The sequence below is a fragment of the Perna viridis genome, chromosome 7 (assembly GCF_037379345.1).
Source record: "Perna viridis isolate PV_CMFRI_1.1 ecotype Kerala chromosome 7, ASM3737934v1, whole genome shotgun sequence".
Lineage (NCBI taxonomy): Eukaryota > Metazoa > Mollusca > Bivalvia > Mytilida > Mytilidae > Perna > Perna viridis.
This window is the reverse complement of record NC_142451.1, coordinates 33,361,198-33,383,796: the sequence shown is the minus strand read 5'-3', so window position 1 is coordinate 33,383,796 and position 22,599 is coordinate 33,361,198. Positions and strand designations below refer to the sequence as shown.

At 32.0% G+C, this 22,599-nt stretch overlaps 1 protein-coding gene and 1 long non-coding RNA gene across 2 annotated transcripts in view; both read left to right on the top strand.

Annotated features, from left to right (window-relative positions):
- LOC148612382 (serine/threonine-protein kinase N2-like) overlaps positions 1-16,972 on the top strand; it is a 35,558-nt gene extending 18,586 nt beyond the window's left edge. The window contains exons 6-21 of the mRNA XM_088593763.1: positions 61-284; positions 774-934; positions 2,282-2,391; positions 2,958-3,101; positions 4,594-4,669; positions 5,327-5,461; positions 7,136-7,299; positions 7,601-7,809; positions 8,439-8,511; positions 8,921-9,100; positions 9,913-10,064; positions 10,686-10,905; positions 11,675-11,782; positions 12,514-12,594; positions 13,199-13,258; positions 13,759-16,972. Coding sequence (XP_088449889.1) covers positions 61-284; positions 774-934; positions 2,282-2,391; positions 2,958-3,101; positions 4,594-4,669; positions 5,327-5,461; positions 7,136-7,299; positions 7,601-7,809; positions 8,439-8,511; positions 8,921-9,100; positions 9,913-10,064; positions 10,686-10,905; positions 11,675-11,782; positions 12,514-12,594; positions 13,199-13,258; positions 13,759-13,902 — 2,241 coding nt within the window. The 3' untranslated portion in view covers positions 13,903-16,972. The remainder of the gene's footprint in view (positions 1-60; positions 285-773; positions 935-2,281; positions 2,392-2,957; positions 3,102-4,593; positions 4,670-5,326; positions 5,462-7,135; positions 7,300-7,600; positions 7,810-8,438; positions 8,512-8,920; positions 9,101-9,912; positions 10,065-10,685; positions 10,906-11,674; positions 11,783-12,513; positions 12,595-13,198; positions 13,259-13,758) is intronic.
- A 2,574-nt stretch (positions 16,973-19,546) lies between these two features.
- Positions 19,547-21,531, top strand: LOC148612381 (uncharacterized). The gene is made up of 2 exons (XR_015924374.1): positions 19,547-19,677; positions 21,200-21,531. It is a non-coding gene; the product is annotated as an uncharacterized LOC148612381 (long non-coding RNA).
- The last annotated feature ends 1,068 nt before the right edge of the window (positions 21,532-22,599 follow it).

Sequence of the window (22,599 nt, the reverse complement as noted above, 5' to 3'; positions counted from 1 at the left end):
TTCGACTGTACTGACAGTTTATTCTGTACGACAGCTAACATTTATTTGAACTTTTGTTAGGCACAGTCAACTATGTCAGAATCAAGTCAAAAGCTGGAACTGTTAAGAATCTCACTAGAAAAGCGTTGTGAAGAACTTGAACCTAAATCTGCCAAATTACAAATTTTACAACAAGAACTTAATGCTGCTTACTCATCATCTCCGTTGATCAAAACAAACAATAGAAAATCTGAAACCTCAATGTTCTCAAAATCTGCTGCTATTACTGGGAAACTTGAAGTTAGGTAAGTCATGTCCTTTTTTTAGTGAGTAAAAACTTTTCAGGAATTATTTGAGATAGCCTTTTCTATTACACTTACACTTGTCAAACTATTTTTGCTTTAGAATTCAAGCAGACTTCATATGAGAGACTAAATTTAGCCTGAGAATAGCTAATTACAATATTATTGGAGGCTTTCCCTACAATGGACAGAGTATATATATTCAAATTAAGATTTCATTGATAATACCTGGCCATATCTCAGCCTATTGAAATTTGCCAAATTTCCTAGAACACCTTTTTATGCCTGCGTTAAGAATTCAAACAGTCATTCTGAATTACCAACATCATTTCCAACAATGATTTATAAGCCATTCATATTTCAGACATCTTAACATTCATGTACACAGGCCGTTGATGACATTATAACCAAATAAATGCCTGGTAAAATTGTAAAATATAGTTGTGTGGACAACCAAAACATTTTATTAACCATGATAATTAATTCTTGTAGGTTAGTAGGCTGTCAGACTTTGTTAGAAGACATACCTGGCAGAAAAAAAGACAATCTGCAGTTAATGTTGTCTAGTCCTGGTGAAAGTAAAAGTTTATTGAGGGGATCCAAGAATTACAGAGGTAGCACAAAGACATACAATGTGAAAGAAGATTTATCAAGTAAGTATAGTAGGATGTTGATGATTTGGTGAGAAGTTCAGGAATGAATTTTAGTTAGACATGTGTAGAGAGTATCATTTTCTTGAAGTCAGAAGAACATGCCAAAACAATACCCCTCCATTTTTTTGTCGCATAGTAATATTGTACAAAAATGTACATGATAACATTGATTTTCATGAAATTGAAAGTACATGTATTCAAATCTCCTTATTTTTTTTCAATGAACAATCAACATGAATGCGCACGATATCTCTCCCTATACTAATAAACTGAAAAGCAGTATTAATTCTGGGCATTATATCACTACATTTAGTGCACAATATGATATGAAACTATTATCATTCCAAACTTGATACACTTTACAAAAATGGATCCAGTAATGACTTACTAGTCAACTCCACTTAATTGCATATCGCTTTATTGTATATTTCGGTTATTAGCATAATTTTCTCCTGCACAAAACCATTTCCTATTATTCTATTAGGGAAAAAAATCGCTTATTTGCATAGCCCTTGGAGGTGCATTTCAGTTTATTGCATAGAGAATTTTGCTGGTGATAGGTATGAAAGTAAAATGTTACCTTGTTATCGGATTGTTTGAACAGCAAATGGCAGTGTTTTATTTACAAATTAGTACGAGTTAATCAGGTAAATAATAAAATATGTTTCTTTTTGCTAATGCAGCTGTTATTTTGTCAATATGTCGTGGCCAGTCATAATTATTTTGTTAAATAAAGTGTGAATGAAAGAAGTGTTTTCATATTTACATTATCAGTTTGTGTATTGATGCTCATCCAGGTAAAAACCTTTTTCATAGAAAGGTCAGAAAATTACTTGACTATTTATAGATGAGAAACACATGGTTTTACTTATAAATACACACAACGTAAAGGTGGTCAATAAACAAGACAACCACAATATATATTATTATTTATTGATAAAACAATACAATGAGAAGGTCTATAACAATTAAATACCAGGTCAGAAATGTTGAACAGTGATATCCCTGGTTGATCCACAGTATTGTCATCTTACCTGAACTCAAACTTCTGTTAAAATCGTAATTTCGGTTATAAGAATAGCCCGGTTATTTGCATAATTTTTACTGGCAAATAGGCTATGCAAATAAGCGGAATCCACTGTATACTTGAAGTTGAAAATTTCAGCTATGTAATTCAATTAAAAAGTATTTCAGTTATTAAAGGTGTGGAATTGTCCAACTTCAATTTTCAGAACTAACAATAGTTTGACATATAGGTTCTTTTATTACTTAAGTTGAAGAAACTATCATTATTGAAGTAACAGGATTTATTTGTTTTGTTTATATCTTGAGTATTGGTTATTTCAGATGAAGTAATGGCTGTATTAAAGTTAGACAATGTACAAGTTAGTCAGACAGGCTGGAAGAACTGTAGCCAGCAGTGCTGGGATCAGAGATTTAGTATAGAACTTGATAGGGTTTGTGTCGGATATTACATATACAGTTACTTTTATTATACCTTGCGTCTGAATATAGCTGAAATATTGCTGCTCGGACGTTAAACCCCAACAAACATTATACCTTGGCACATGAAGTGGTATTATGTGGTATGCATGTCAGCCAGATTGTCTGCCCATCTATCTTTCGCTCCCAACTATATATATTTTTTGAGTTTAGCCATTTTGCCATCCCCATTTTTACCATTACTTGGTGGGGTATTAGTTAATGTTCCGTAAATGCCCTGTTTTAAGAGGGTATTTCAAACAGTTACTTTTACATATCTGAAACAGTCCTGTATTGAACCTTATTAAATACAGGAAATACTAAATTGACTGCTAGACCAAGACTGATTACTTTTTGACAGGACTAGCTATAATACTGAACAATTTACATGTTTAAATGGCAAATAATGTTCAGGGCTTTGTATATTTTTCATTAAATTTTCATTCTGGTTATATAGCCTTGAAGTGCAAAGTTTATCACTAAATGACTCCATTGATGTTTTGACAGTTCAGTATATTGTTATATCTCTGTCCTATTTCAGTCAAGAGAATTGGAAATAGCTATATACTGGAGAGATTGGCGACAAATGAGTGCTGTTAAGTTTTTACGGTTAGAAGATTTCCTTGATAATCAGAGACATGGAATGGCCATACATCTGGAACCTCAAGGAATATTGTTTGCTGAAGTAAGAATTATTTTGTAAACTGTCAATTTGGACCCATGTCACATTCAAAAGTATGGTTCAAAAACATCATCCGGCCAATAATTTTGATAAAATAATCATCCATAGAATTTGAAAGTAGATGCTGGAGACAGAAATGTTTCTTCATTTATTAAAACAAAATTCTGAATCTGATACTGTTTTTTTAATATGGAAGAGAAATATTAGTACAGTCGACTCCACTTAATCGCATATCGCTTTATTGCATATTTCGGTTATTAGCATAATTTTCTCCTGCACAAAACCATTTCCTATTATTCTATTAGGGAAAAAATCGCTTATTTGCATAGGCCTTGGAGGTGCATTTTGGTTTATTGCATAGAGAATTTTGCCTCGTCAAGGTAAAGACAGGTTTTCTCAAATTCTATTTTAAGCCTTCAGGTCATAAATATGTCAATCATATTTATTGTTGTAAAAACTAGATTATCATCAATCAGGAGGTGTTAATAATGGATTAAAAAAATCATGGACATAAAAGACAATATAAATGATTTCTAATTACATTAAAATAAACAAGCACCTAGGTGAACAATGACTTCTGACGACATGCCTAACATCACCTTATGATGCGGCTTGAGGTTCGGCTTGGGATATATTTTGTCCCTATTTAAATTCTTCCGACTACAAATGATTATCAATGTAAATTTAATTTTCTTTAATGAGCTGAACAGTTTTGAGTGAGCTTGGGTTACTAGGCATAAATATTATACGAAAATTAAAAGTCATTCATTCAGTACAATGTCTAATGAAATTCAACTACCCTAAGGTGCCCCATACTATCCACTCTTCATAGGAATATATCGAGGTCAATGACGCGTATAATACACAACTATCAGTGTACAATGAACAGAGGAATAAAAACACACAGACCATTTCAAAAGCCCAAAAACTGCAAACATTGATGAATATTACACTGAATCCTGGCTGAAATATGAAATATGGGATTTGCTTTCGTAGAAAGGTCAGGAAATTACTTGACTATTTATAGATGAGAAACACGTGGTTTTACTTATAAATACACACAACGTAAAGAAGGTCAATAAACAAGATAAACACAATATATATTATTATTTATTGATAAAAGAACAATACAATAAGAAGTCTATAACAATTAAATACCAGATCAGAAATGTTGAACAGTGATATCCTTGGTTGATCCACAGTATCGTCGTCTTACCTGAACTCACACTTACGGTAAAATCGTAATTTCGGTTATAAGAATAGCCCGGTTATTTGCATAATTTTTACTGGCAAATAGGCTATGCAATTAAGCGGAATCCACTGTATATGTTTATTTTTTCTAGTTATAAAATGGAATTTCATTTTATTCTTGGGTTAAATTTTGTTCTGAATAGTAGAAGCATATATGAATCAATCCAAAACAACGTAACTGATCAAAGAGCTTTATTAATAGAGTTTGGTCTGTAAATGGCCTAAAGTATGTTTTATTTTACAGATAACATTTATAAATCCAACATTGTCAAGGAAAGCCAAACTCCAAAGACAAAGGAAGATATTCCCAAAACATAAAGGTAAAAAACTGCAGGATGGTAGTTTTTTTGCTGCATTTACATGTTGTCAAATTTTGTAGTAACTTTTAGCAGTACAAGTAATTCTTAAGTTTAAGTAAGTCTTTTGTAATTCTTAAGCAATTTATCTGCTGACAACTTATAAGTATTGTGTTTCCCATTTTATTTCCAATATTTATTTCCAATAATTCATCGGTCAGTCAGTCGATTTTTATTATTTTTTTACATTAAAATTTTATTTTCAAACGTAAAAGGTGTCTGTAAAATTGATGTGCTTTTACCCGACTTGATTGTGAACAGGAAGTGGTGTCTTTATTGTTTTGAAGAAAATTATTTCTGATGATCAAGGTATGTTTTTTGACATATTTTGATCAACAGAAAAATGCTATAAATAATTATCAAGTCTACTGACAATGCCTGTGAATGAAAACAGGGTCTGTGTAACTTTTCTTCTTTCTTTTTTTTTTTTTTTTTTAGATTTTAATGAAATAGTTAAAAGTTTGGGGTCTGAGGTAGGAATGTGGGAAACACAATTCTAGTTAGGCCATACATATAAAAAGATCGATGTGATATCACATATAAATTTTTCAATATACATTTTGTTTTCTTGTTGTTTACTATTAATCTCTTGAAATGTAAAATTTTGACTGGTATTTTCAGGAAAGAATTTCCTTCGTCCTGGTCAAATGAACATTAATGTTGTAACGTGGGGAAGATTAATGAAAAGAGCTATACCACAACAATGTGCAGAAAATGCCAGTACACTAAGTCCTGCCAGTCAGATAGGCTCACCTGGTAAGTACAAGTTTTTTTTTGTATTAAAAACAATGCATTGAATATGAATTTATTAGTCCTGTAAAAGAAAATTGTGTTAATGTAGACACTTTGTCAGAACTTGGCTCATGTCACAGTATAATAAAAAATATGATTTTAATCGATTCTTGACAAATGGGTTAAGAACACATTTATAGTTAAACTCTTGTGTTGGGTAGTTGCCTTAAACCAGTACTGACATTATCCTTATATATCTTCTTTATATTGAAAACAATTTGAAATATGAATTACAGTCGACTCCACTTAATCGCATATCGCTTAATTGCATATTTCGGTTATTAGCATAATTTTCTCCTGCACAAAACCATTTCCTATTATTCTATTAGGGAAAAAATCGCTTATTTGCATAGGCCTTGGAGGTGCATTTCGGTTTATTGCATAGAGAATTTTGCCTTGTCCAGGTAAAGACAGGTTTTCCCAAATTCTATTTTATCAGGAGGTGTTAATAATGGATTAAAAAATCATGGACATAAAAGACAATATAAATGATTTCTAATTACATTAAAATAAACAAGCACCTAGGTGAACAATGACTTCTGACGACATGCTGAACATCACCTTATGATGCGGCTTGAGGTTCGGCTTGGGGTATTTTTTGTCCCTATTTAAATTCTTCCGACTACAAATGATTATCAGTGTAAATTTAATTTTCTTTAATGAGCTGAACAGTTTTGAGTGAGCTTGGGTTACTAGGCATAAATATCATACGAAAATTAAAAGTCATTCATTCAGTACAATGTCTAATGAAATTCAACTACCTTAAGGTGCCCCATACTATCCACTCTTCATAGGAATATATCGAGGTCAATGACGCGTATAATACACAACTATCAGTGTACAATGAACAGAGGAATAAAAACACACAGACCATTTCAAAAGCCCAAAAACTGCAAACATTGATGATTATTACACTGAATCCTGCCTGAATATGAAATATGGGATTTGCTTTCGTAGAAAGGTCAGGAAATTACTTGACTATTTATAGATGAGAAACAGGTGGTTTTACTCATAAATACACACAGCGTAAAGAAGGTCAATAAACAAGACAAACACAATATATATTATTATTTATTGATAAAAGAACAATACAATGAGAAGGTCTATAACAATTAAATACCAGATCAGAAATGTTGAACAGTGATATCCCTGGTTGATCCACAGTATCGTCGTCTTACCTGAACTCGCACTTCCGGTAAAATCGTAATTTCGGTTATAAGAATAGCCTGGTTATTTGCATAATTTTTACTGGCAAATAGGCTATGCAATTAAGCGGAATCTACTGTATTATATTGTCATATTCTGTCAAGGTAGATATTGTACATACAGAATAAATGTAGCAAAATCAAAACTACTGCCATTATTACTTGTATTAGATGTAATGCTAGTAATACTGCCTGTCAAGGTATTCAATTCTGATGTTATCCTGTCAGTACATCAATGCTGTCATTTAAAATTGTTAATATTTTGTAGTATTGTGACAGGTGTCTGATAGAAAATAACATTCAGTGAGAAAAGAAAATTAAGTTTTTTGATCAAGTCAAATTCCGATGTTACCAGATTGGGTTTAATATCATTTTAAGATTGTGATTTTATGTCTTTGTTGTGTGATTAGATTATCTTTTTTTTTTTTTTTAGGTATAATGGCATCAGATCGCGGGCCTCCTATACATACTATAAACTTCGAGCCATTACCACATGATGAGAAGGCACCTCCCTTACCAGTCACTCCCCCTCCTGCTATGGTGTCTAATAAATTAGACTTCACTACTCCTCCCCAGCATCAAGAACGTGCTATACAGGTACATTGCTGATAAAATTTTATGCAGTTTTCAGATAAATCATGAGTGTAAAGACAGAAAATGGGCAGAAAAACATGGTAATGATAATAGAGATGCCTTTGTAAGCATAGCCTACTGGCTAATGTAGGAAGTACATGAAGTAACAAAGACATTGTGGATTTTTATCATGCACAAAGTTTTCTTGCTACATGGAAGCTGAAACGGTCAGATATTTTTTAGAATGCTTTTAATTCCTTGCTCAATTAGTTATTCATGTTAATTGATTGAAAAACACTTACATGTATCTCGTTGTAATTTTTAGCGTGCTTTAGAGTCATTTGATTTTCTGCCTGATGGAGATGATGCAAATAGCACTATAGATCTAGATAAAGAAGCTCCTGTGATAGACACTCGGCCAAAGCCCCCAGAGCCAACATATCGACCCCCTTCATACAAACAGCCATCACCTCCCCCGCCACCTGTATCTAAATCTTCCTCCAGACAAAATTCCCATGTAGTTCCTGAACCTGAGTAAGTATTCATATGATTACTTATGATTTAGACCAAACAAAAAAGGTCAAGACTTTCGGTTGTTTCTTTAAAAAAAAAAAATGGATGAGGGAAGGAAGCCCATACTTTTTTTTATGATAAGGTAACAGTAAAAACTAAACAATTGAAAAGTTTCATTTTTAATTTGCATTCATCCGAACTATGTTAATTTCAACATTTACTTGTTTGTTAATTCTGTCTGTCTAAAATTTTGTTGGTCCTAACATACAAATTTTGTCAAAGAGAGGTATTAATTTTTATATCAATAGTTTGGTATATTTATAAATGCTAAAATGCTAATTTTGTTTAACAGCCAAATCAAATAGTTACCTATAATTTCACTTTCTACATGTATTTTAGGCAAATAGCATTTAAAGTCAGTATTAATTTTTGTAACAAGAAATAGAATTTGCTATTATATCTGTAATGTCAATTTGAATAGAGAATTATCATTTTTTTTGTGGATTTATTTACTTGAAAAAAAAAAAACAACTTGTATTTATGGAACTTTTTGATTGTGCATCCTTCAGTTTAAGCAACTAGCTTTTGTTTGGAATTGTCTTTACAACAAGAAATCAGAATTAACAGGTTTTTTTTGTTTTGTTCTAAAGTTTCACTGACCAGCATGTACAGATGGATGAGTTTAGGCCAGTCAGTGTATTAGGGAGAGGACATTTTGGAAAAGTATGTAGATCATATTCTCAAGCTTACTGTTTAAAAAAAAATCAATACATATAGTTGTATAGTCAGTTGCATATTGCAGATGCGTGCTGCTCTGTTTGAGAACAAGCATTTCAAAGGGTTGTGAATTCTTTCAAGATTTTTCATGCCAGAACAACATTAGTATACAAAATTGATGGGTCAGTGTGCATATTTTTTATTTTTCATGGGCTTTGTCTTAGTAGGTTTTATCTAAAAAAAAATCCAGAAGAAATAACAAGGAATTCATAAAAACTTCTCAATTAACATTTTAAGGTTTGTTTTCATGATTTTACAAACACAAAAAAAACATTGCATGATTTATATGGAATTTTATGTACAAGATTATTGAATCAAAACTTATATTTATAAAGAATGTCATCTGTCTTTTCAGGTAATTTTAGCTGAATATAGAAATACTAAAGAATTTTTTGCCCTGAAAGCTTTAAAGAAGGCAGAAATAATAGCAAGAGATGAGGTTGAAAGTCTGATGTCAGAAAAAAGAATTTTTGAAGTGATTAATTCCATGCGACATCCTTTCCTGGTGAACTTATTTGCCTGCTTTCAAACAAATGTAAGTTGTTAAATTAATGTTACTTATATAAACAATATTTTAATTTGTTAGAGTCTTCTTGATTACATCTTTTTATATCTTGGGCCAGCTGGAAGATGAGCACACCGTAAATTTTAATCAAGTTTCTCCATCTCATTTGAATTATGACATAATGTCTCATTGATTGAAAACACTTATATTCTTTACTTTTTTAATGATTTTTTTTAACATGGATTTTATTACTGTTTGTTGAGTTTATTGATATAGGAATTTGTGTTGTTCCAAGTAGCACCACCTTCACTATTTTAAGGTAACAGTTCCAGTATTATGATTCAATGAAATTAATTTCACTGTGAAGATTTGATAAAAAAAAACAAGTGAATTGTTTCTACTGTAGAAGAAAAATCTTCAGTCTTGCAATTTAGTATTGGTAAATGTTATCAGCCAGTCTTTTCCTTCAAAATTTTCAACAACTAGCCTGAATTAAGTGGACTGTACAGGATTCAACCCGCCCAAATCAATTTTTACTAGCCCCAGGCTTCAGACCAGTGGCTAATGTGTAGTGTCCCATTGCACCCCTTTTCTGATTTAGTGCTCCTCAGTAAAAATGAAAGCTGCTTGTCATCACTGTGTTATATGTTTTACTTCATGGAAATGTATTCTTTGAACCAAGGAATAGTAAAATGCAATGGCATATTCATTATTTCACTGAAAGTAAATTATGTAAGACTATGATTTCGTTAATATATATAAGTTTGTCTTACATCTGATTGTACTGTTCTGTCCTATTTTTCTAGATAAAAGTCATAAAATGTTGGTGTTTATTATTTTAGGAACATGTGATATTTGTGATGGAATACGCCTGCGGCGGTGACCTGATGATGCACATCCATACAGATGTATTCACTGAACCTCGAACAGTTTTCTATGCCGGTTGTGTTGTGTTAGGTTTACAGTATCTTCATGAGCATAATATAGTGTATAGGTAAGATACTGGTCACTATTGATAAATTATATTTTTATTCCGACATCTGAAGGTTTAAGCATGTGGTTTAATGTCTGTCTAATTTTTTTCTGCTTATACTTGGAAATCCTTCATTGGAATGAATTTTATCACCTTCTATAATCTTTTTATCTTTGTTCTTTCTCCCTGAATTATTCTATCGAAATAGTCTGTTGCTGTGAGACTAAAATAACATGGATGATTTACAATGACAGTGCTGCGTCAATTGGACTATAACATTGCTGATAAACAGATTATCTCACCAAAAATTCACATCTTCCCCTATTGGACTCATTGTGATATTTTCTGTCTCTTCTTCAAAACTGCAGTTACTATGTATATATTGGTTTCTTCAGCAATATGGGTTGTAATATCTACAGTTGAATACAACTTGTCATAGTCATATCTCAGCTTGTGTATACAGATATGAAAGCTGAAATTTACTGTTGTTTTTTTTTTCACAAGATATTGTTGAAAACCAACATAACAAAATATCTTCTTCAGCTAAAGTCTTCTTAGTTTTGCATTGTACTAAATTTCCATTTTATTTGTAAACAGATGTGTATAGATTAACTCTTTATTTGCTACAAATTTCTTTTACAGAGACTTAAAACTTGACAATTTACTTCTTGATAAGGAAGGATTTCTTAAAATAGCAGATTTTGGATTGTGTAAAGAAAATATGGGATATAATGATAGGACTAGTACATTTTGTGGAACTCCAGAATTTCTTGCCCCAGAAGTGTTAACAGAAACTTCTTATACACGTTCAGTAGATTGGTGGGGATTAGGTGTTCTGATATTTGAAATGTTGGTTGGTGAGGTAAGTGAAATAAGTTATGGTGTTTTGTGTTTTTAATTATCAACTTCAGATATGTCAACAAATATGAATTGTATAACACAAATTAGTGTCCTATATTCTCAATTCATTAAAAGTAAGGCAGAATATATATACTTGAACATTTTGTTTGAGAAATTTTGTAATATTTTAAATGTGAAAAAGAATATGAATATTAAAAAAGAAAGGGTAAAAGAAGCAAAAAAAAACAAACAAGAGGAAATAAATGCTCAAAAAATTGAAATTTTGATATTAGTATTGAACCCAAAATAATTTGTCATGATTCACATGTTTTTTAGTTGGATACTTATTTTAAGTGCTGGTACCAACAAGCACTTAGAACATCGGTCTCTGATGCACTTGCATTTAACAGGAGAAATGATTGATTTTTCGAGTTCATTTTTTATTCAGACATGTTAATCAAGATAAACAATAAAACATCCCAAATGATAAGAAATAATTGAATCATTATGCTGACTATTATTTTTTTACTGGTTTTTATGTCTTGATGAATTCTTTAACATACTGGTCTAACATATAATTCAGAAGGTCCTGGAGATCTGACCAGCGCATTTTTTAAACTCTGAGAATCTTTAATACATGTAAATGTGGGAAAACTTAATTTTACAAGCCAGCTGATGATGAAATATTTGAAGCATTTTTTTTAAAGACTAGGTAACATGTATCTCACGGCTTGATTTCACAATTAATTAGTTAAAATATTGTTCTATATATCAGTGCTATATATTTGTAGTCTCCCTTCCCAGGAGATGATGAAGAAGAGGTGTTTGACAGTATTGTAAATGAAGAAGTCAGATATCCTAGATTTCTATCCACAGAGGCCATAGCAATCATGAGAAGGGTAAGCATGGTATACATTTAAATTACTTGGTTTGATCTTAAACCATGAAATTAGGTCCCCAACGAAAAGGAAATTTCCATTGATGTGTATACTAAAAACCTCAAATCCATGAATCCGAAAATCTACGAACTTGTGTTTCTTCCCTAATCCACAAAAATTGGTATCCACAAATTAAAGTACTTTCACAGTATATGGAAATCACTTTCTTTGTTCCTTTCCTTCTTCTGTCTGTTTCAGTTAACTTAGTAATTAGGTATGTAGCTTCATTATGATGAGGCATATGTTGTAAGTAATTTTGATTCCTGTCTGATATCTACTTTTGGTGAAACTTAACTTGAAACTCATTTGCTCATGTGTGTGATAATGAAAATTTGTACATCATTAGCAGTTTTGGTTGCTGCCAAGACATCTCCTTCCAGGCTGTTGGATTTTGTCATTTTTAGTGGTTATAAACGATACTAAAAATTTGTTTTTCATATTAATAGGTAATTAACTTCCAGGTTTTGTAAAAAGGACCCACAGATTTCAACTTCTTTCTAAAAAGCAGACTGCTTACCTATATTTCACTAGCCTTGTTTAGATAAACAAGTCTTTGGTTTCTGGTCTAGTAAAAGGTAGAGATCATTCATTATTACTGGTTACTTTGGTCCCACTAATGATTGGATGAAGGATAGCAATCCTGTTTTTATCTTTTAGACAATTATGATAGCATGTGTATACTATCTTTGTAGTTATTACGAAGAAACCCTGATAGAAGGCTGGGTTCTAGTGAAAGGGATGCAGAGGATGTTAAAAAACAGGCATTCTTCAGAGTAAGTTATCTTTTGTATGAAGTATAAATTTCTTTCCTTCAACTTTTCATATTTAGGCATTTCATTTTTTTGTCTTAGAGGATTTCATACAAAAAAATTCAAATTACAAAAATTAAAAACAAACTTCCAACACTAACATCATTGATAGCAATGAAGTGAAAGTTTTACAGCTTTCAGCATCATAAAAATTGACCATGACACTCTTAATATTTGTAGTCATTAGAATGTTGTGTAGTGGTTGAAATCTTGTTTTTATTTTGTTCACCAACTCAACAAGTAACTTGTAATTTCAACTCACTAAAATTAAATTTCAATAGCCAGCTTGGTGTAAGTACAGCCCTTCAACAGTGACCAAAATGTGTCAGATTGACAGAAATGTTTTGGGGGTGATGACCATGAATAAAGTTGTATTGTCTTGGATTATCGAAACATTAGTCAGGAAATTATCACTTACAACTATGGTGAGTGCACAATGATTAGCACTAGCCAAAGGTAATTTTTACTTGCCTAAGGCCAGTGGACAAATCACAAACAGACAGAATTAAAACACATTTCATAGGCTGACTAACATAGTTATTTTTCTAATTTTTTTCTTCTATTATAGAATTTAAATTGGGATGATTTGTTAATGAAGAGAGTGAAACCACCTTTTACTCCCACTGTAGTAAGTATGACCATATACATCTTTGAAAGGTTTATTGGTAAAATTTAGCCAGCGAGGATGTTAGGGGCATATGTTTCTATTTTTTTAGTTCAGTTTTCACAGAAGTGGCGGTCATAGAGTTCAGCATTTGGTTTATCCTGATAAATTTCAATTCTTCAACAAGTTTCTTTGGTGGATATAACTTGACAAATAAGGGAAAAACACTTTTTGATTTTGGAAGAAGTAGGTCAAGGTCATTGCTACTAAAATTGGATTTTTTGAAAGTGAGGACTTTTGCTCATCTGTCCTTCATGACTCATAATTAGGTTTGTTAAGTTTTTTTTTCTTATGACTTGTTGAAGAAGTAACATAATCATGAACTTGTGAAGATGTGAATTTCTGAAATATATGCTTTGAATTGTTATTAGCCCTGTATCAACACGCTTTTGTTGTCCTTTGATAAATTGTAATGTAAGTTATCACATTGATGTCTCATTCAAGGTATCACTTGTACATTTCAGAGGAGCTCTGAAGATGTCAGTAATTTTGATGAAGAATTTACGCAAGAACAACCTTTGCTTACTCCTGCTAAAGATAGACGAGAACTTTTACCTGATGATCAAAGTAACTTCAAAGACTTCAATTACATTGCTGATTGGTGCTGAGGGTATTAAAGTGCCTGTCTCATAAAATTTTATCATGTTATAATTATTTTAGTGGTTGTACACTGGAATTATGACCATTGGGGGGTAAAGCTATGATAAAAGTTGGTATTAACTATCATATTCTAATGATAGGTAAAACTAGAAATTCTGTGAAGTAGGAAATAATGAATTTCAGTAATTTGTTTTTGTAAGTAAGTTGTTTTATTTTGTTCTTGTAATTAAGTAAGTGCTTGAGTAATATTTTCATTTAAAATTCTAAGCAATTTTTCTTTTTTGCACAATGAATTCAAAGACAATTTTAACTTCTGAAGTAAACCATTAGGGTAGTTTTATTTTGAATCAAGATGCTTCGTTAAATCAGACTTGTGTGTTAACATATTTTGGGAATATTAGGAGGTGTAGTGGGCTTATAAAATGACCAACATCTATTTCAGGGGTATTCCTGTCAGGTTTTGCTCATTTTATTTATATAAGTTTATTTTTGTGAGACAGGCACTTTTTTACCACTATTTGCTGAATGTGATAGTTTGTTTTTATGATTATTAGAGATGGCAATATAATACTGAAAGTGTTCTCTAATATGGAGATATTCCATATTCTTATTCCTTGTTTTGTTTTTCATTCTGTATTTAATGATTTTCATTGTCCATATTTTTCTGTCTCATACCTATGATCTTATTAAATGAGTTAAACATCATTTTATTTTTTTATCAAAAAGAATTTCTTGTTTGATGAAATATTTATATTTATATAATATTCTAAGCGTGTGTACATGCACAGTGTAATTGACTTAAAAAAATGTTGTAGTCAATTTTTATTTTTTAATTACTTTTCCACTTTCAATCTAGAATTTTCAGGAGCTTTTATTACAAAAAAGGCCCACTGCCAATTATGTAATTGTCAAGACAAAAACAGTGTAACATGTCATTAATTGTTTTTTCAATAACACCACGGGGCTTAATGTCTAGCTGAAACTTTTAAGCTCATAATGAAGAATAAAATGAACCTAAACCTATCCTTTTCATTGTATTGAAATTTAGATTCAAGCAAAAAATAGTGTTACTATTCGTAAATACACAGTATCTATTTTGTTTCGAGTTAATCCCTACTGTTTATTACTGGATGCGATTACCTACTGTTGACATGCTGTATGCCAGTAGTACATGTATACAGCATTTCTGTTGACATGCTGTATGCCAGTAGTACATGTATTACTTTCTGTTGACATGCTGTATGCCAGTAGTACATGTATTACTTTCTGTTAACATGCTGTATGCCAGTAGTACATGTATTACATTCTGTTGACATGCTGTATGCCAGTAGTACATGTGTTACTTTTCTGTTGACATGCTGTATGCCAGTAGTACATGTATTACATTCTGTTGACATGCTGTATGCCAGTAGTACATGTGTTACTTTCTATTGACATGCTGTATGCCAGTAGTACATGTATTACATTCTGTTGACATGCTGTATGCCAATAGTACATGTATATGAAGACATTATTTTATGATCTACTGTTATTTATTTGAGATTGTAGGTTGTAATTACACATAAAGTAATGTTTTAAATTTTTCTTTACTTTATGTACTTCCCCTTTTCTTTACAAGAAATGGTGCATAAGATGTATTAATTTTTTAACTGATCAAAAATTCTCATGGATTTAAAGGTTATGAACAAATAATATTGAGTAGTGTCTTCAATGACATTCACATTGAAGGTTGATTACTGGCTAATACAAAGATAGTGGGATCAGGACGAAAGCCCCTAGGGGGCCTTATGTCATAGACCCAAAGATAGTAGAAATTCCTTTAAAACTCATGCAGTCATTTTTTTTAATGTGAGAGGTAAATCTTCATGCGTATTCTACTTGAAATGCCAGTAATGGAATGCTTTAAATATTGGGTTGACTTAAACATAATTTGAACTCAAATGTTTTTTGAAGTCAGATTAGACCAACAGTTTTCACTATCTTGATTCTTTTATTTTTAATTAAGTCACTTGTAGTTTTCAAAATTCATTATTTGTTTAATTTAAGAGGCAAGTTAAAGGTTGTAGATGATCTCTTAAGATGTGTTCTGTTTTAAGGCATATTTTTCATTGTCAAAATGAAAATGATTATTTGATCATTAATGTATTTTTATTAGACTTATTCCAGTGTAATTTCTGTTTAGAGGAGAAATATTCACACTATGTTTTGTGTCAGGGTTTAAAAAGATTCCTGTGGTTATTGGTTGTGGAATACTGCAGTGTATAAAAGCTATATTTTATTTCAGGAAAATTACTTTTTTTTCTTACAGTTCAGTATTATGGATGTTTTTTTGGTTTGGCTGGGTTTAGAACTGAGTTTATTTCTTTGTTGCTTTTTTGCTTGGAAATACCTCAGTTAGTTTGAGGTTTGGGAACTTGCATAAAATGGATTGTTTATTGTTTGTTTGTGATTAAGCAAGTCCATATGAGGAATAGTGCTATACTTCCCCAGTCAGGAAAATTTATTAGATTCATTCAGAATTTTGGCATTTTTTTTCGTAATATCAAACAATGCTTGGATTTTTTCCTTGAAAAATCAGATAAACATTTGAGGAGGAATCAATTTCATGTTCAGTGTCCCCTTTTATAATAGACAAAACAGGAAGTGCATTGAAAAATTAACATGTTTCTTTCATTTGAATATTCAACAAAGTGAGATTTAGGTTGTTGAAAAATGCTGAGAACTCATTTGACAATGTTGTTTTTGACACATTTTCAACAGTTGCTACTTGCAAGGCAAGCATTGAATAATATAATATTTTCATTGAATCTATGGTCTTTTATTGGGGCTGTTAGGTCATATAATTTGAGAGATCATGTGACTGACATAGTAAATGTGAGATACATTGAAGCTACAGTTCTCTGTAATTCAGAATTTAACTAGTGCTATGTTTTTGTGAATAGGTATATTGTTGATGGACTTGTTTATGGTACTATCATTCCATCCAGGTGTAAATACATTACAATCCATAAAGCATATTATGTATATTTGTATATAAACTTATAAATAAAAAAGACTATGCAAATGTACATTGAAAAATATTAGAATTAATTTTATCTGTGCCTCATTGCTGTAGACAGCCATCAATATTGTTTGCTTTTATTTGCTGTTAAATATAGATTCTCCTTCAGACGCGAGGGGATTACAAGATTTCTCCTTTCAAGAAATTTTAATTTTATATTTCAGCCTAACTATTGAGAGTGAAGAAATCATGTAATCTCTGAGAGCATTGGAGGAGAACTTGTTTCTCCCATGAAGTCTGTAGAAAACTTGGAAATATAAAATGGCTGGAGAACTCTCAGAGAAATTTAATCACCGTCTGGTGGTTAAAAAGTCACGTGCATTTTTAGTCACTGGCCTAGAATGGGAGAAATATTCTTGTCACTCTTGGTGTTCCAATTTTTTAGCTCACCTTGCCAAAGGCAAAGTGAGCTTATGCCATCACTTGGCGTCTGTCGTCGTTGTCGTGGACAAATTTTAAAAAATCTTCTCCTCTGAAACGATTGGACTGACAGGTTTTAAACTTGGCATAATTGTTCCTTAGGGTTTTCTGCACAAAATTACCATTGGGATTTTTTATCCATGAAAAAACATGGCCGCTGTTACTGAAAATAGAACATAGGGATCAGATTGCAGTTTTTTGCAAATAACTCAAAAACCATTGCCTTTTCCAAATTTCTGGGATGGGTAAAATTATTCAGCATCATGAGATGGACCTATGCCAAAATTTTCAAAATGATTGGTCAACTGATGTAGGAGTTACAGACCCTGAAACAGTTTTTTTTTGCATTTTTTGCCTGTGCAATTTTGAAAGTCATCTTAGCAAAATCCATTGCATAGAATTCAATGAAAGTTGGCATTAATGTTTCTTAGGGTATCCCACACAAAATGACCGTTTGAATTGTTGATTCATGAAAAAACATTGCCGCCATTACTAAAAATAGAACATAGGGGTCAGATGGCAGGTTTTTTTGCAAATAACTCAAAAACCATTGCCTTTACCAAATTTCTGGCATGGGTAAAATTGTTAAGCATCATGAGAAGGACCTATGCCGAAATTTTCAAAACCATTCATTGACTAATGTAGGAGTTGCAACCCCTGAAACAGTTTTTTTGTTGATTTTTTTTTTTTTTTCACATGTACAACTTTGAAAATCTTCTCTAAAACCATTTAAGATCATTGAATGAAAATAAGCATAATAGTTCCTGAGTGTATTGTGCTCAAAATGACTGTTGTCATTTTTAATCTGTGAATAGATATGGCTGCCTATACTAAAAATAGAACTTAGGGGTCATGAAAAAAATTCAAAAATTGTTGCCTTTAGCAAGATTCTGGTGCAGGTCACGAAAATGCTATGAAAAGCATTTCCTGCTTTTGACAATTTAGTTGATTTTAACTTATTAGTAGCCTGTCTCATTTCTCAAGTTTTTCAAATAAGCAAGTGGTTAACCAGGTGAGCGATTCAGGCTCTCTTGAGCCTCTAGTTGTAATTCTTAGAATTTTTTTTTCAATTTTGGTTTCTTGTTGCTCTTGAATGTTTTTGATATTCAGGATTATCTGGTTGGCTGATACTCCAAATCACAATACACCTTTCTGTGACTAGGAACTGTACTTGGCTGTTTCCAAGATCTTTGCCTCAGTCACCATGTCCTTACAACTTGACAAACTCTGCTATGAATTTTATATATTCCCAATGCTTTGATAGAAAGACACTTTTTAATAAGCTATAAGTAATAATGTTATTACTTTTAAAATTTTCTCTTCAGAAAATACGTGATAGAATTCAACAAAAATTGATTTGATTGTTCCGTAGATAAGTGCATTATTCATATTTATCCAAGAAAAAATATTGCTGCATTTTCACAACAACAAAAAAACAAAAACAGAATGTTGTTTATCAAGCCAGGTGAGTGATGCAGGCTCTTTAGAGACTCTAGTTTTTTACACAAGTGATGCCAGCCAAAAATTTAAAATGCTCTAGAACATTTAAATTTAGTTTTGTTCAAGTTAATCTTCAGTCCGATCTTGCTGGCATTTTGCAGTATTTTTGTTTGAAATCTATCGTATGTACTTCAAGGTGAGTTAACGAGGCAAGGTCATCTGCATAGTCCAGATCTTCCAGATTAGAAAATCGGGTTCACCTGATGCCTGTGTTATTTTCATTAAGGGTTGATTGCATTACCCAGTCAACAGTTGTGATAAAAAGAAGGGATGACATTGGCATAATACAACCTTGTTTGACTCCAAATACACAAGAAAGCTTGTATCTGATGCTTTTGACTCTTAGAAAGAAGTAAAGAAAAAGAAAGAAGAAAGCTTTAATTAAGGCAACTATCTTAGATGGTATTCAATCAAGCCTTAAGATCTTCCATAAGCTTTCTCTGTTGATATTACCGAAGGCCTTCTCAAAATCTATGAAATTAATGATTAACTGCATATGCCACTGTGCATTGCTCTATAATGTTTCTAAGTATAATCACCTGGTCACAGGAACTCTCCTTTTCTGAAGCCTGCATGCTCATCTCTTAATTTGATATTGATTATAAACAATTATCTTAGTGAAGATCCCACTTGGTACTGATAGTATGATGATGCACCTCCAGTTATAATTGGTTAGATCGCCGTTCTTTAGCAGTTTTAAGATATTCCCTTCGGACCATGTAATGTAATTGGTATGATGTTTTCGTTCCAGATATTGCAGAAATGTGGAAAGAGGATATTAGTCGCTTGTGTAGGATCGATTGTAAGTATTTCTGCTGGTCGCTGATCCTTTCCAGATGCTTGGTTGTTCTTAAATGATAGCTTTTGTTACCTCCATTTTTATGGTATTTCCATGTGTATTTCTAAATCGGTATCTGCTTCCAAAATTTCTGCCAATTCAATGGGGTTTAGTCTGTTTAGAACTTCTTCAAAATGTTCATTCCATCTCTCACTTTTTTATCTTTCTGTTGTAATAAATGCTTTGTCTTTTACTGTCATGTTTGCATTTCTTTTTTAACCTCATTATAGCTTCTTAGTTATTTTGGTATAATTCGCCTATTCTTTGCTCAGAGGCATCTTTCTCATCTTCCTTGGCCATTCCTTCTATGAACTTTTGCCTTTCATTCTTTGTTTCCTTAAAAACTTAATTCTTTATTGCTGGTGGTGTATTGCTTTTCAAGTCTCTCTGAATAAGTGTTAGATAACTTCTTGAGGTTTCTTCTTTTATCAGTTAACTTCCATGTTGTTGTTGTAATCCATTCTTTGTGAACTTGTCTCCTAAAGCCCAATACTTTCACTTGCTTTGTTAAAGGTATCACTCACTTAATTTCAACATGTTCATCTATCTGGCTTTCACCATCCATATTGCTCTTTTGTAGGACTTAATTGGAATTTCTTCTTCAGCTCTAACTTTAAGTCTTGCTTGAACATTTATACATTGAAAAAAAAACACATGGGCAGATATGACAATCTGTTTAAACCTTTCAGAAAAAGAAAGTTTAATTCAGTATGACAGAGTGACAGCTACCCTGACATTTTTTTTTTGCAATATTTACCATTTCTAAAATTAATTGCTTGGTGTATATATCACTGTATCCGCGTTTGAACATATAAATAGGTAGTGATTACGTAGCAAAATTACATGGGCATTTTGTACTTATTATTCTTTATTGGAAGTTTCAAATTATTTACTCTAAACGTTGTAAGATATATTGAAAATCTAGCAGAACAAAACTGAAATTAAGCATCAACGGGAGATGGCATAACGAAGGATTTTTAAGAACAAAATTGCAACAAGCTACAAAGCCGTAAGCATAAGACAGTAAACTTTCAATTATATAATGTTTAGTAATGATTTATGCAACCATACAAATAAATAATGTTAATTTGGCAAATAAGTACTTTGATAATAACTTCATCAGTTTTATTCTATCTTATGCATATAATTTCATTAGATTTATTGATAACGAAAATCACATTTTATTTTGAACTAATATTTTGTTTATTTTTATTAGTCCCCGAATTGTACGTGTACTACAATATGAGAAAATGTTTTTTGTAAACCATATTTCATTATTATCTATTTTTACTTTTAAATAATTTTTATACAAAGAAATATAACTTGAGAAGTTATTCAAATATTTTAAATTTGTGGTTTAAAAGGTAACATTTAATATTGGTGTTATAATTGTTTTGTCTTAATCATTATAACCACTTATAATTTATTCATCTCCAGATTCCAAAGAGAATCCTATATATTAGTACCACTATCCCTAATATTTCAGTTTAACGAGAATAAGGTTGGCGCCAATTAGATACCAACATTAAGATGCTTTTGGATTGTGATCTACCTCTATGTACTGGATGCCTATACTCCACATGAATCCATACAAACAACGCTACATAACTGGATCTGCAAAATGTACCACGAAACCTCTTTCAAAGCTTAACTTCTATACTCACAGCTGTCAAAGAGGGTCTCCAGTCCTACCACGACACTTGTTACTCCCGTAGTGGTATTAATTCAATGTGGATCCTGAAAAAATCGAACGATCTTCTGGAAACCTTCAATTCAAGATTATTATCAGCAATAGCATTAAAACCTACGATTTTTCAACTCTTTATGCTTCTATTCCCCATACCCAGTTTAAATCCCGACTCAAAAACATTATACATCGTTGTTACTAAAAAAAAAAGATACAAATACGTAGTTCTTGGTAGAGATTCCTCATTCTTTGTAAAAAAAAAAAAACAAATCCTACTCATCTTCCAAAATATACCGAAGATGTTTTCAAAATGCCGGACTTTATGATCTACAACATATTTATCGATTGTGGTGGTCGCGTTTCTCAACGAACGGTCGGTATTCCAATGGGAACAAATTGTGCACCTCTTCTTGCTGACCTATTACTTCACTCTTACATTGTATGAGGCACATTTTACAGCTGATTCTGCCCCAAAGAAGGAATACCGTTTAACTAGATCCTTTAATCTCAATTTCCGCCAGATATACGACGTATTATCGTTAAACAATCCCAGTTTCAGGGATTTTATACATCGCATCTACCCAAGAAACTTGTGATAAATATACTACAGACAGTGTGAAGTCAGCCTCATATCTTTACCTACAGTTAGAGATCGATGGTAAAGGAAAACTACTGACCAACCTTTACGAAAAACGCGATGACTTCATTCAGAATTGTCAACTTTTCTTTCATCTGAGGCAACATCCCTTCAGCACCTGCGTATGGAGTTTCCACATCACAACTCATACGTTATGCCAGAGCTTGCCGTAACTACGTAACTATGCAGACTTTTTGTATCGCGCTAGACTTCTTACAATTAGGCTTCCGGAACAGGGTTATGTTGCTACAAGATTGAAGTCATCACTATAAAATTTTTATGGTCATTGTCGTGAACTCGTGGACCGTTATGTTTACGATGTATACATCTGCACCACGAAAACTGATTTGTTCAATGTGTCATAGTTTTTGCTTTCCTCTTTCGTCTACCCTGGACTTTTTATGGGCAACTCGGCGGGTGTTTCTAGAAAAGCAGAGGACGCTTACACTACCAGTGTACCTGGTTCATGCTCCCAGATTTTAGTGTAGCCCGAGTTGCTCATTTACTTTTGTTACTTTGTATGTGTTATTTTGGTCATTTTATTTCTTTGTTGTGTGTATCT